The 15,453-nt window shown below is 39.2% G+C and overlaps 1 protein-coding gene across 1 annotated transcript; it reads left to right on the forward strand.

Moving 5' to 3' along the window:
* Positions 1-12,300: 12,300 nt before the first annotated feature.
* Positions 12,301-15,233, forward strand: LOC128514877 (uncharacterized). The gene is made up of 5 exons (XM_053488765.1): positions 12,301-12,549; positions 12,645-12,983; positions 13,135-13,227; positions 14,911-14,948; positions 15,114-15,233. Exons 1-5 carry the CDS (start codon positions 12,498-12,500, stop codon positions 15,231-15,233), a joined length of 642 nt encoding a protein of 213 aa, XP_053344740.1. The 5' UTR covers positions 12,301-12,497.
* Positions 15,234-15,453: the final 220 nt, after the last annotated feature.

Consider the following 15,453-nt stretch of genomic DNA (forward strand, 5'->3'; position numbering starts at 1 on the left):
AATCCAGATGAACCGCACTAACGGCCACCGCGCAAAACCGCGTAGGAGAGATAGAGTGTTAGATTTTATTCAGCTGTTGTTTTTATCATGAAATAGGTGTGTGGTAAATGTCTCTCTTACACACACACACACACACACACACACACGCTAAAAACTAAAACACACACTACTGTCTCCTGTCACTATCCGTTATCACCCAGATGAGGATGGGTTCCCTGTTCAGTCTGGTTCCTCTTAAGGTTTCTTCCTACAGTATTAACATCTCAGGGAGTTTTTCCCTCAGCACCGTCACCCTCGACTTGTTCATCAGGGTCGATTGTATCAATGTGATTTATACACATTCACATCTCATACAAACAAAAATAATTTTTTTGATTGTGTAAAGCTGCTTTGCGGCAACGTTAATTGTTAAAAGCGATATACAAATAAAATGTAATTTAATTGAATTGAATACTGTCTGATCAGAGACGGACATGTGCAGGTCTAATTGGTCTATAACTTAAAGTATTAGATAATTAAAGTCGTTACACAGAGACTCTGAGAACAGAAAGTTACAGAGGAGTTTACTGGAAGTGTGTTAAGATTGAGGAATAAAACCTTTAACAACAGTAAAGTCTACACTGTAAACTCTGTATTTAATAACAAACTACACTGTTACATTTACATTATTCTAATAAAATAATAATAATAAAAATAATAATATAAACTAACACACGTGATGAAGTTCTGTAGTTGTCTTAGTGTCATATTATCTGTATGTATTATTGTTATTTATGGCCTGAAGCACTATAGGTTGGAATCTGCTTGAGACTTTGGCCTGTGGGCGTGGCCCGAGGCCCTCAGGGGCCCTCACAAGAGATTTTGATGCATAGCTCATACACACGTGCACGAATTTAAACGATCACCACCAAACCGAGCCGATGTGATCTAAAGACATAGACGATGTAAAACTATAGAGGGATTTTTGATCTCAAATGGGTCAGACGTGATAATGTCTTACACTTATGCTGAAAAGTGATTAATAACTTTCAGTGACATCATGTTCAGTGATATACAGTGTGTATATATTACGATCACGATTCTCTCTCTTTGTTTTTTTTTTGTTTTTTTTCCAACAAAATACATTAATTACACTTAAGAAGAAAGTGTTGTCTGCACAGGACTTCCAACTCTCCTGTATTACAATAAAAGTCACCTTTCTTTATTTTAATATAATTAAACTGAAAAGTTATATTATATATATATATCTTCTTTGTCTTTCGGCTGTTCCCTTTCAGGGGTCGCCACAGTGAATCATCTGCCTCCATCTAACCCTATCCTCTGCATCCTCTTCTCTCACACCAACTAACTTCATGTCCTCTCTCACTGCATCCATAATTCTCCTCTTTGGTCTTTGATCAGATCCAACCTCAGCATCCATCTAATATATTCACAATCTCTCCTCCGAACACCTGAATCTGTCCTCTCTGACTTAATCTCCTAAACATCTCACATGGGTCTCGCTCCGTATGTAGATAATATGTTGGATTTGATACTTTCCCTTTAATTTACTGTATGGACAGTCGTATTATGCTTTCTCTATATTAATTCTCTCTATATATACTGTATATTCTCTGATTATGAATTGAATCGGCTCACATCAGAGCGCGCTGGAGTGTTGGAAAAGCCAGTGTTTATCTCGCGAGTAGCCTATATATTTGTGTTTGTTGTATTTTTTTGGGGTGGAGGGTGGGGGTATGTCTGCATTTTTATCAATAAATCGCACGCGTTTATCATCCTTCTGATCAAACAGCTGCCTTTTGTTATGGCTGCGGGTTTATACACACAGGTGAATGGATTTTAGATGGATTTTAAAGCATCTTAGGCCTAAATATTCGTTTTTATTCATGGCCAGGTATCACAAACTAACCCGGGATGATCAGAAGACTTAGCGATTAGCGGTTAGCCCTTTGTAGCATGTATGGTAAACCCAAACGCGGAAGCAAGCGAGTAGGCAGTATAACCACGCGAATTAGTCTAAGGACTCTCACAAAAGGGGAGCAAGGGAAAAACACAAATTTAACCCGCGTTCTATAGACACACACTCGAATCAGAAAGTAAACCCAAGAAAGTGAGTACTTACGTAATGGCAGACGAACAATCTGAACCGACATCGGCGAACTCAATGACTGGGTGATGTGAGGCCTCATCTTGTCTCCTTTTATGCTTCCTGGTTCGCGACCAAACTACTTCCGGGTCCTAGTGCCGGTCGCAACACAAGTGTGTATGACAGTACCTAGCATCTCAGATGGCGCTACAGTTGTTGATTGGTCCGCTTCGTCTGACTGTTAGTCTGAGGGTGGTATCCCGATTACAAGCTGCAGGTGAAGTCAATCAGACAGCAGAAGGCCCTCCAGAACCTGGCGGTGAACTGGGGCCCTCTGTCAGAGACGATGTCCTTTGGGAACCCATGCAGACGAAACATCAGCTCGGCTGTTTGTTTAGCTGACAGGAGTCCAGAAAGGGCCACCAAGTGCACAGCTTTGGAGAATCGATCCACGATGGTTAGTATGGTGTTCTTTCCCTCTGAGACCGGCAGGCCCGTGATGAAGTCGAGGGCAATGGGCACTTTTTCTGATACACACCCAGAGTCAGTTTTCTGCCTATATGCTAGTGTTACACATGATATAATCTAAAGGCTAGATATAAAGGTATACATTTACTTTGCCTAAATTTAATGCAAATAAGAAACACCTATATTTAATTTAAATTCTAAATCTGTACTGTAATTTTAGTACTGTGATTGTAAATTTGTTTAATGTTTAACTTGTATTTCATAAGGTTGACAGGAATGTAGAAGGACTTTGGTGGACTTTGCAAAGAGGATGGAAATGGCAGTAGTAAATACTTTCTTCCAGAAGAGGCAGGAACATAGGGTGACATAAGAGTGGAGGCAGAAGCACTCAGGTCGACTACATCTTGTGTCGACGTTGTAATCTGAAAGAGATCAGTGACTGCAAAGTGTTGGTAGGGGTGAGTGTAACCAGACAACACAAAATTTTGGTGTGTGTAAAATAACCCTGGTGGTGAGGAAGGTGAAGAGGACAAAGGCAGAGCAGAAGACAAAGTGGTGGAAGCTGAGAAAGGAAGAATGTTCTGTAGTCTTTAGGGAGGAGTTGAGACAGACTATGGGTGGTCAGGAGGTGCTTTCAGTTGACTGGACAACAATGTGATCAGGGAGACAGGTAGGAGGGTACTTAGTGTATCATCAGGTAAGGGAAAAGTGGACAAGGAGACTTGGTGATGGAATGAGGAAGTCCAGAAGTGTATAAAGGAAAAGAGGCTAGCCTAGTAGTAGACAGGAGTACAGGGAGATGCGTAAGCGTAAGGTGAAGGTAGAGGTGGCAAAGATTATATGAGGACTTGTATGCTAGGCTGGAAAGTAAGGAGGGATGGGTGGATCTGTACAGGTTTGCGAGGCAGAGAGATAGAGATGGGAAGGATGTGCAGCAGGTTAGACCGATTAAAGATAGAGATGGAAATGTACTGACAGATGCCAGGAGGGTGACGGTAAAATGGAAGAAGTATTTTAAAGAGTTAATGAATGAGGAAAACGAAAGAGAACAAAGTATTTGCTTTGAGGATGCTGGTGGAGAAGTACAGAGAAGGTAATAAAGAGTTGCATTGTGTCTTTGTAGATTTAAAGAAAGCATACGATAGGGTGCTGAGAGAGGAGCTGTGGTGTTGTAGGATGACGTCTGGAGTGGCAGAGAAGTATGTTAGAGTGGTGCAGGACATGTATCAGCTGTAAAACAGTGGTGAGATGTGCTGTAGGTGTGAGTTCAAGGTAGAGGTGGGTCTGCATCAAGGATCGACTCTAAGCCCCTTCTTGTTTGCTCTGGTGATGGACAGGATGACAAATGAGTTTAGACAGGAGTCTCCATGGACTATGATGTTTGCAGATGACATTGTGCTTTGTAGCGAGAGCAGGGAACAGGTGGAGGAAAATTTGGAGAGGTGGAGGTATGCTCTGGAAAGCAGAGGAATGAAGGTTAGCCGCAGCAAGATGGAATACATGTGTGTAAATAAGAGGTATCCAAGAGGAACGGTAAGGCTACAAGGAGCAGAGGTAAAGAAGCTGCAGGATTTTAAGTACTTAGGGTCAACGGTCAAGATCAGAGGGTGAAAAGGCGGGTACAGGCAGGTTGGAAAGGGTGGAGAAAAGTGTCAGGTGTGTTGTGTGATAAAAGAGTATCAGCGAGAATGAAAAAAAGGCTTCGAGCTTCGAGATAGTGGAACTGAAGAAAAAACAGGAGGCAGAGCTGGAGGTAGCAAAGCTGAAGATGTTGAGGTTCCCTTTGGGAGTGACAAGGATGGATAGGTCAGAGAGTCCAAATTGACAATACAGAATAGCGCACCCTGTTTGCCTTCATTATTTTACAAAATCATTTTTTTATTTGTGTTTGTGTCATTGAGTGCGTTTAAATAAAAGTGGAGTCTTATAAAGGCTATGTACAGTAGCTTATATAGTTTTACATCTTTTTTGAACATTAATCTGGCAAACGTTTTCTGATACACACCCAGAGTCAGTTTTCTGCCTATACGCTAGTGTTACACATGATATAATCTAAAGGCTAGATATAAAGGTATACATTTACTTTGCTTAAATTTGATGAAAATAATAAATGCCTATATTTAATTTATGTTTAACTTGTATTTCAGAATAATAACCCCTGTTGCGCTGTATTACTCCTGGCAAAACCTTCTGAAATTATGATGATAAAAACAGCCTACTGCAATTTATTCTTATAATAACGCAAAAACACAAGCGGGGCTGAATGACATCGACATCTCCTGACGAATCTCCTGACAATGTTTTAATTTTATGGTCATTTGAGTAAATATATTGTTAGAATTATTTTATATATACAGGGTGACACAAAAAACGGGAACTTTTTTACGATCCAATAAAACTAGAAGTGATTAAAAAAATACGTTCCATTGCCCTGCTTGCATGCCTCTCTTCTGGCTTTATCGCGCATCGCACTTACACCGTGTAGTAAAGTCCAGTAGCCCAGCAGAGCCTAAGCTACACTCCCTGCTGTGTTTTATAGCACAGGGATAAGCCCGGGACCAATAGCGGCGATGCCTCATCAGCTGTGCCTAATTCGGTGGCCCCGCTCCTTCGCACACCTGCAAAAACGGAAGCCACCAATCTATTGAGTGAGGAGTGAGCAAGAAGCGATATCGAGTGCGTAAATACTGTGACTAAGTTCCAGCAGTTTAATAAACACCAATCAGCCCCTTTCATTATAACACAAAACATAATGCTCAGTATTGTGTAGGTTCCCCTTGTGCCTCCCGGGCATTTTTGGCTCCTCGGGGCAAAATGTGATGTCTGGCCCCAGGACATTAGAGATGGATCCTTTGAGTGCTGTGGGTTGTGGGGTGGAGCCTTTGTGGATCGGGCTTGTTTATCCGGTACATTCCATGGGTCAACAACCTTGAGCTCTGTGATGCACTTGGTGTTCTGATACACTTCTATCATGGCCAGCATTGACATTTTTTTGTGATTTCTGCTGCCAAATGAGAAAATACATAAAAGAACTATGTGTTTAAGAACTTGTCTGTCAGTAAACAAAGGTGCCAGCAGGAGTGTGTGCACATGCATACACATGTACAGTATGTAGGACTATTGACCAGAAGGTCCCAGGTTCAAACCCCACAGCCATGAACTTGCCACTGTTGTGCCCTTGAACAAGTCTTTTAAACCTCAACTACGCAGATGTATAGGGAGATATAAAAATGTAGTTCCTCGTGGATAAGAATATCTGCCTTAATGTTAGTAAGATGCATATTACAGTACAATCACTTCAGGTGCTATACAAATTCATCTTGTTACATTTATTGCCTATTAAAGCAGGGATGTATAATAAACAGCACACATACACAAAATAATAATAATAAAAAAACAAAAAGGCATAGACGTCTTGTCTCGGATGGTTTACACAAACATTTCCCCCATGCAATGCCATAAAGAGCGTTTGAAGTGTTCTGGCCGAGTGTAAAAATGCTCTTAACACATTTGTAGAAGTGTTACTGACTGCAGCAGCGCTCAGTGGAACAGAAATAGCATTGTGGTTTTTGAAAGTAACACATAGAACAGAAGGAGGGTGTACATTCTGTTTCCTCATGACTGTAGTGTGTTACTTTAAAGCTCCACTACTAATCTGGTCTAATTCTAGTATCTGGGTCAGTATTTACTAATCACTCATAGAAATCACGCTCGAAGTTTACTGAATATATTCCTTGCTTAGAGTCGGACATAGAAATTATTTATGAGGCTTCTTTCTCTTTTTTTCAGCAAGGAGTAGGACTGCACAAAGGAAAGTGTGTGACGTCACTTTTTTTTTTCTTACGACACTGGGAGCCATAAAGCTGCTTTGGGACAATTTCAATTGTTAAAAGCGCTATACAAATAAATTAAAGTAGGCTGCATGTTATAGAGGGTGTTGTAGTTTTAAATGGTGGAAAAGTGAAATGGTGAAATCAGCGGCAGTTGTGTGAAAGCTTTATGCACATAGACAAACTTTATAGATGCGTGACTCGACTGCATGACGTCATCCTAATCAGACTTTAATAACAACTGTTTGCCCCTAGAATAGAGCTGTGTAGGACTGTCATAATATGGAGCTCTCCTATATTTTGGTTGAGATAGGTGTGAATTCCTATTTTAAGAATCTTCCATTTCATGATGAATTTTTACATCTGCTTCAAGTTTAAATGTGTTTTAAGTCCGGAGATGCTTTTTGGCATACCTCATTGTAACAAGATGTTAACTGAGTTACTAGCAACACTGAATACTAGATAAAGCGGTATAGACGATGAGTGATTGACTGAGTGATTGACATATGGAATTGCAGAAGTAGCTCTAAATTAATTCCTTTGTTAATTCCAAAAACGACTATAAGCCATCATGAGAGTGAATTATTATGGAGTACTCAGGCCCAGTGTGAAAACGCTCTTAACACATGTGTAGAAGTGTTACTGACTGCAGTAGCGCTCTCTCACATCATGCAGTTGTTTCAGTTGAACAGAAATAACTTTGTGGTTTTTAAGTTTCTGAGACTGAGTGTTTAATCAGCAGCTCACACTGACTTATTCTGGGTCACTTCAACAGTCTGAATGTCTTTATGTTAGAATCTCAGACTAAAACACAAAAGACCTGGAGTTCATTAATGAAAATGTCTCTAAAAATATCATGTAAAATGTTGAAAGCAGTATTTATTCAAACTGTACTAGAGACTGTGCTCTATCTGTGTGAGGCCTGTTATCCACCATAAAGGACTCTAGTTTCCATCTCACACCAGAGAGTGTGTGTCAGTGTTTATGGAAACAGTAGTGTGATTTAAAGTGAGAGATATAAACTAAAGAGGTTGATATTTTTTTTATCAGGGCTGTAAGAGATGTTAGACTTTTATAAATCCAATGATTAGAACATTTCAGGTTAAAGATTTTGTTATTGAAGTGTGTTTAAGTTTAGCTGTGATGTTGAACCTTAGAGTCACGTTTCCGTCACGAATCACCATCATCTCTCATTTTTTCCCACGCTGTCATGTCTTCCTACTTAGGTCCTTATGTTTTCCTGGACACGCCCTGCACCGCCTTCTTCCGCACACCGTAAATTATCACAGCTGATTTCACCCGGAACTTAAGGAAGTGCTACACAATGTCTCATTGCTGGATTATTGTGTGGCTTTAAAGACCAGTTTTCTCACGTTTCTTTCTTATGTCAGTTGTTTCCAGACTCAACCTCGCTTGTTCTTGCCTCTAGTCTCTCATTTTTTTACTATTTTGTGTCTCTACTAGTTTAGATCTCTCTCACGGTTACGCCTCTGCTCGCTCCCGTTTTTGATTTACGCACCGCTGACTGATTTACTGGCTTTTTGATCTGTTGCACTCAGATTGTCTGAGGGTCACTTGTCTCTTTATTATGTCTCTATTATTTTCCCCAGAAATACGGAAGTGTTCGACAGCCACGCACCACATCTTTCTCGCTTTGGACTGCCTCTGAGCCACGCCCTCTTGGATTTGCCCCTTAGATTTAGGCGTAAATCTGCATTTGTTTTCTTTTCCTCTAACTCTCCTCATCTCAGTCCTAACCTGACCAAGAGCCACATTTCACTGTTGACTTCAGTAATGAGTGTATTGATGATGAGTTAAGGTTTAATGCAGTTTATCACCTCAACACAATGAATGGTGACACCTTGGAACAACAAAGGTGATTTAAGTGACACTGAATGTGGTATGGTTGTTGGTTCCAGATGATTTAGATTTAGGGTTTACAGAGAACAGTCTTAAAAAAATATCCAGTGAGCAGCAGTTCTACTGGGTGAAAATGCCTTGTTGATGCCAGAGGTGAGAGGAGAATGGCCAGGCTGGAATGAGCAGATAAAAACACAACAGTAACTCGGTTAAAATCTAGTTAGAACGAGGTATGCCAAAACGCCTCTCTTAACTCAAAACACCTAGATTCCATATCTACAAGATGGCTTCGGTAAGGTCGGTTGCCGTCACGACTGCTTTAACCACCTTTTCTTTGTTTTTGTTTTTTAAGTAAGTTTTCAGCATTTCAAAATCAGCAAAGTCACCACCATTGAGTACATTAGTTATGATAGAGACACTCTTGTTTCTATTGGTATACAATGTACTCACAATTCGACGTTTTCAACTCTGGATCCGAGCTGGCCGAGTGAGATCCTGAGGGAGAACAAAGGACGTGACACGAAGCGGTGGCCCTGATGGAATCGAGCCGGCATCAGGAACAGGCTGAGAGCTCGTGCACAATGCACACCTCTGCCTAGCATCGTGCTCGCCAACGTCCAGTCACTGGAAAACAAGTTTGATGACCTTAGAGCCAGGGTAAAGTTCCAGAGAGACATTCAGAACTGCAATCTCCTCTGCTTTACCAACACATGGCTGAATCCAGCGGTGCCCGAGCACGCCATCCAGCCGGCCGAGTTCTTCTTGGTTCACAACATGGACAGGACACGATACTCGGGGAACTCAAGGGGAGGTGGCATGTGCTTAATGGTGAACAGCAGCTGGTGCAACAGCGCGAGCATTGTTCCTCTCACACGCTCCTGCACACCTAACCAGGAATTACTGTCTGTCATGTGTCGTCCTTTTTCCCTTCCTCGGGAGTTCACATCGGCCATAGTCAGCGCCATTTATATCCCGCCTCAAGCGGACACGGACACTGCCTTATGCAAGCTCCTTGAGGCACTTACACAACACCAGACACAACACTGGGATGCCAAACTTTCATCAACACATCACCTGCACCTGAAAGGACATGGGACCACTGTTACACTACAGTCAAGGACAGCTACAAGGCGCAATCTCGTCTACCGTTTGGGAAATCTGACCATTTTCCTCATGCCAAAATACAAACAAAGGCTCAAACAAGAAGTTCCGGTTCAGAGGAAGTCGCGCGCTGGACGGCCCAATCAGTGGTTGCGTTACAGGACGTACTTGACTGGGACATGTTCAGAAACAGCTGCGATGACGTCAGCGTGTTTGGGGAAGCGGTTGTGGGATTCATCTGGAAACTAGTGGATGATACCATGGTCATATAACGTCCGGAAGGCGGTAAAAGAGGCAAAGCAGCGCTACAGGAGGAAACTAGAGTCACAGCTTCAACAAAATGACTCTGGGAGCCTGTGGCAGGTACTAAGAACAATAACAGACTATAAAGCACCAACAACCGGCATGATGAACGCGGACATGACTCGAGCTGAACACTTTCTATGCTCGCTTCGAGGCTGCAGCTAAAGACGCTAGCGATGCTAATGCTAGTGGCGCTAAAGGCTGCAGAGAGAAAGACACTGCCAGCACCGAAAACGCGTTTATCATCTCATCACAAGGAAAGCAGCAGGACCAGACAGCATCTCAGGTCGTATTCTCAGAGCCTGCGCAGACCAGCTAGCACCTGTGTTCACTGAGATATTCAACATCTCTTTTATATTTTTTTATTCATATTTATATCTTATGTATAAGCTTTTATTTTTTAAGGTCACTGGCGGTCGTACAAGCATTTCACTGCATATCATACTGTTTATGACTGTGTATGTGACAAATCGAATTTGGATTTGGAATTTGGACCTTTAAACTTGAAGCAGATGGACGACAGCTGCAGGCATTTTGGTGTTTGCTTTAACTTAGAAGTCCAATAAAACAATTTTAACTTACATTTATACTAACAACTTCTGAATGATGTTAGGATTCATCACCCAGGGTTGCCAGATCATACAGACAAAAATCTCTGAAAACCCAAACAACATGTGAACTGTATTGTTTAATTACTATCTATAAAACAAATCCAGTATGACAAACTAAAATTACCCGAAACCTTATTCCCTGGACACAAGGTGAAATAAATAGGTGATAGAAAAAAAATGAAACTGTACAATCTGGCAACATGCCTCGTAGCTACTCATACATAACTACGTCCTGTGTCAGTAGCTCATAATTTTGCACATGCCTATTCCGTAACGTGACTGCATACAGTTCAGACTTGTGCTGTGGAAATGTGTGTGTTGTGTCAAATGAAATGAAAAGTGCTGCGTAACTGTAATTAGAGTCTAACGGTAATAAACGCTTCTCATGTCACTTTAGCAAACATTTAGATATAACTACATTCTTTGTCCTGCTACTTCCTGTTTCTTATTAAGAGTAAATGATGCAAACCTCACCTCCAGCCCTAATGTCAGTGTGAGCTGCTGATTAAAAAACTACATGATGTGAGAGACGCTGCTGCAGTCAGTAACCCTTTTACACGTGTGTTAAGAGCGTTTTCACACTCGGACTGAACACACGAGTCCACTCTTATGGTGTTGCTTGGGGTAAATGTTTGTGGAAACGTTTGTGGTGTGTGTGTGTGTGTGTGTGTGTGTGTGTGTGTGTTATACATCATACTACCCTGCTTTAACAGGTAATTTATTTAACCAGATAAATGATTATAGTGGCTGGGATGATTTTACAGAATGCTTTATTATACAGATTATCTTACCAACACTTGATACTACACACATGTGTATGCACGTACACACACTCCAGCTGGCACTTCTGTTTACTGACACAGAAGCTTTAAAACTTTCATACATTTTCTTATTACTTTATGCAGATCTCCACCCAAATACATAACAGGCCCCTTAATGCAGACTGCAGATTCAGTAATGAATCAAAAATCATTTATTACACACTCATCATTACTTTACACATTCATATCATAAAGTACAAAAACACATGACTTACTAAAAATGCTGACCTTAAAATTGACAAATATTTTTCACACTTTAATGTTTAATGTGTTGTTTATTTTCTTTGTGTAAACAATCACAGTGAAATAAACACTACAATAAACTAACACATGCAGTAATATTCAGGCAAGAAGGAGTATTTGAAAAAAATGCCCAGCACAATGACAACTGGAGTTTAGTGCTGCCAGGGAGCCAATCAGTGGACATCCGTATCCCTCCTTTCTTCCTCTCCACACTCAGCTCTAGATTTGCCGTTTGACTGCCAGCAAACTGATTTTTAATTTGCTGCTCTAGTGGAGGTTTAGTTAAGATTTATTAGTTTTTTTCACAGCTGGACATTTATTCAGGAAAGAGCTCAAAGCTCGAACATGTCCGATTCACAGAGGCTCCACTCCACAACCCACAGCACTCAGAGGATCCACCCCTAATGTCCTGGGGCCAGACACCACAAAACACCCAGACGTCTATATAGAGGTTGGTGTATTAAATTAAAATGCTGGACATAAGTAGAAATGCTAAGTACTTAAATACTGTGATCAATTTACATGAAATAAATTGAACATGAAGCTTATTAATAATAATAATAATAATAATAATAAAGAAGAAGTACATTGTTCCTCATTGTAAAGTTAATTAACACATTAAACATGACTTTGATAGATGATGGGGATGAGTGATAAACTATCAAATTTAATAATCAACAGTCAAGACTAATGCATAAAAACTAAAGTGTGTACATATATACAGTGTTATACAGTAACCAGCAAACATAAAAAACAACTTTTTTTCATCATCATTCTTGTATGTAATATAATTAAACACAAGTACAGTGATTAGTGAAAGGTTGGTACTGAAACTGTACAGCGCCCCTCCCCCACAGCAGGATTCCACATTATTCCTCTTTGGGGTTGTTAGATCTGCTGACCTAAAAGCACTTCATTAAACTTCTTCTATCAGAGAGGTTCCAGCACACAGGACTGATAGAGCTCCAGTAGATCATATCTGTAAAGTCATGTGACTCATCACAGCATCAGAATAGACAAGAATTCACTGTGAGCTTCACATCTCATTACAGCTAATGGACCAATCAAATCAGTCCACAGCTTCAAAACATCCAATCAGGCGTGAGTCTGGACCTGGTTTTCTACTGAACACACAAGTTCATTACCTCACTATCACTTTGTCTAAACAGGAACGATGATCACACTCTTTGTGGCTCTTTACTCTCTGCTTTGTCTCTGCACAACTGGTGAGGAACTTTTTAAACTTTAATGTATAATAATTTTTCACATTTTCATATTTAGTGACATCATTAAACATTGAATATGAAACACTTTATTACAGGAAACACTTCTGACATCAAGGAGCCTCACGTAAAAACAGTAAAGCTGGGAGAAAATGTAACAATGGAGTGTAACGTTAGTGGGAATAAAGATAATGTATTTTGGTACAGACAGAGATTCGGAGAAATGCCTCAGTTTTTAGCGAAACCATACAAGGACGCTAAGGGCTACACATTTGCAAAGGAATTTAATGATAGACGCTTCAGTGTTACTGTAAATGGCAGTAAATTTGATCTCAACATTAATGGAACTAATAAAAGTGACAGAGGAGACTATCTCTGTGTAAATCTTGACGGAACTACACCAAAGTTCACATCTGGAACACGTCTGCAGTTTGAAGGTAAACAGTTTTACTCTGATAACCTGCTAATTCCAGATCAACACTTTAACCAGAATTATGTGTACATGTGCAATAAATGTTAAATATTTCACATTATTCATATTTAGTATCATTTCTGTTTATTTGCTGCTTTTCCAATTTATTTGTAAAGGTGAAGAGATGAAACCCTGTCCTACACCTGGAACACTTAACAAGAACACACACTCTGTTACACACCAGGGTTCAAACAGCAGAGATGAAGAAGGTCAGAGTTTTAATCATTTTTCTTTAATTTTGTCAGGTGTGGACGATGTACACAAATCCTTAAATGCTTAAGTACAAGTACTCACTTATTAAAAGTTTATTGTAAAAAATTATGGCTCTAGTGTTATATTATTATTTTGATTGATTAGTCTCTTGTTCTCTTTGATGAATATAAATCAGTGTTTCATGTGTTTGGTGTGTAATAGATGGACTGAGACACTGGAGTGTTTGATAGTTTAGCAGAGGTTATGATCACAGCCAGTGGAAGCTGAATCTCAGTTGGTTAAAGTAGAACTCCACTCCACCTGCTAACTGTTTTAGCATCATCAGCTACATGTAAAACTAATCAAACAGACTTTATTCACCCAAGTCCAGGTGATAACTTAAAATGTTTAGCATTTTACCATATTAGGGCGTTCACCTGATGAGTTATAAACACTACACACTGAGGTGAAACAGCTCGCTAATGGAAATGGATAAAACTTCATTAGTGATTATTAGCTCCAGTCTGCGCTGCTGTTGTTATATTGGGTTGTGGTGTAGAGACGCTTCACTGCTCAAGAGTTATTAGTTACTTAGCAAACTAACTGGTAAATTACATGACATATTTATGAATTAATTTAAAACAGAGACACAAAGAGAGATTTTGGTGCTGAAAGCTAATATTAGATTACCTGTTAAAGAAAATGATCACTAGCAAAAAAATGGGTTTAACTCAACATACTGACTCAGATTTAACAGAGAATTCTCGTAGGAAGGAATCCTGTGAGAGGAAGATAGAAAAATTTTTTTTTTTTTTTTTTAATGATTAATTCTTTCAAATAAGCCCGTGGGTGTTGGTGGTGATTTAGAGTCAGGACTTGTTTTGCTCGTGTTTCCAGGAGCTCAGTATTGTAGGCTGTTGCACTGATCTCGTCACAGTAACAGTTAGTGTTTGTTAGTTAGATACGTTTAATAGGTGAAACCAACAATTCAAAGCAATCAGATAATAAAAATAAAGATTGTTGTATCCTAATTCATGTGCTTTTTGTGTTTCAAATTGCACTAATTTTACATGTTTTTTTCACCTCATGAGTAAGAAGTAAGGACACGTTACATAATGTAGTGAAGTATTTAATTAAACAACAGATACTTAAAAGAGATACTTAAGTACAGTAACGGATTTACAGTTACTTTGTTATTGTCCACCACAGCACTTTGTATAACAGAATTTTCTATGAATTAAAACTTCTTCTATGAATAAATAATTTTAATTTCTAAAGGTAAAGAGATGAAATCCTGTTCTACACCTGGAACACACGACACTGCAGGTAATGGAAAAGGTAAGAGTTTTAATGAAATAAACTTGTTTTAGATTTTTAAAAATGATATAGTTAAAACATTTCCTGTGTAATCCAATATTTATACAAGTGTTTTTTATTATTATTATTATTTCAGGAGATATGAATCGGACTATTGCCTTAATAACCTCTAATATAATATCTGTTATTGTAATCGTGGCTCTGGTTGGAGTTTTACTTAAACAACAAGGAAAAGGTTTGTTTACTTTTATTAGTAGTAGGAGACTTTTGACTGTCTTCTTTTTATTATTATTATTATGATTATTAGAGTTTATGTATAATTTTGTCACCAAAATGTGAATCCTTTCTCCATTTAAACTTTACTTGTGTGTATTATTGTTCAGGTGCTTCATCAAACAACCATCAAACTCCCACCAATCAGGTAATCCAGTCTTCTATTCATTGTGATTCTGTTCTGTTAAATAAATACACATCTGACCTACAATCCACAATGTACAGAGAATTTTAATATAAAAATATACATTTTGTTGTTATTTTTACTATTTTAATCCGCTCTGGTTTATAAACGTCTCTTGTTCTTTATCAGGCTGATGATGAAGATGTCTTGAACTATGCAGCTGTGAGTTTTGCTAAGAAACCTTCATCCTCCAGAACATCCAGAGACACGAGCCATCAAGACGTTTATGCACAAGTTAAGATAAAATAAATAAAGAGAAAAAAAGTCAGAACTGGAAAACAATATGAATGTAATAATCCCAGTTTGTATACAGATGTGTTGTTCAGACAAAAACGTTTTATTTTTTTATATCCAAAAGTTTCATGAATATTTCCAAACAATTTTATTGTATTATTTTGCCTTACCTGATAGATATTTTTTGTTTACTTCTTTGTTTATTTTTGTTTGTGCTTAACGTCCTACAAGTAGT

This window comes from Clarias gariepinus, chromosome 27, assembly GCF_024256425.1.
Source record: "Clarias gariepinus isolate MV-2021 ecotype Netherlands chromosome 27, CGAR_prim_01v2, whole genome shotgun sequence".
NCBI classification, from domain to species: Eukaryota; Metazoa; Chordata; class Actinopteri; order Siluriformes; family Clariidae; genus Clarias; species Clarias gariepinus.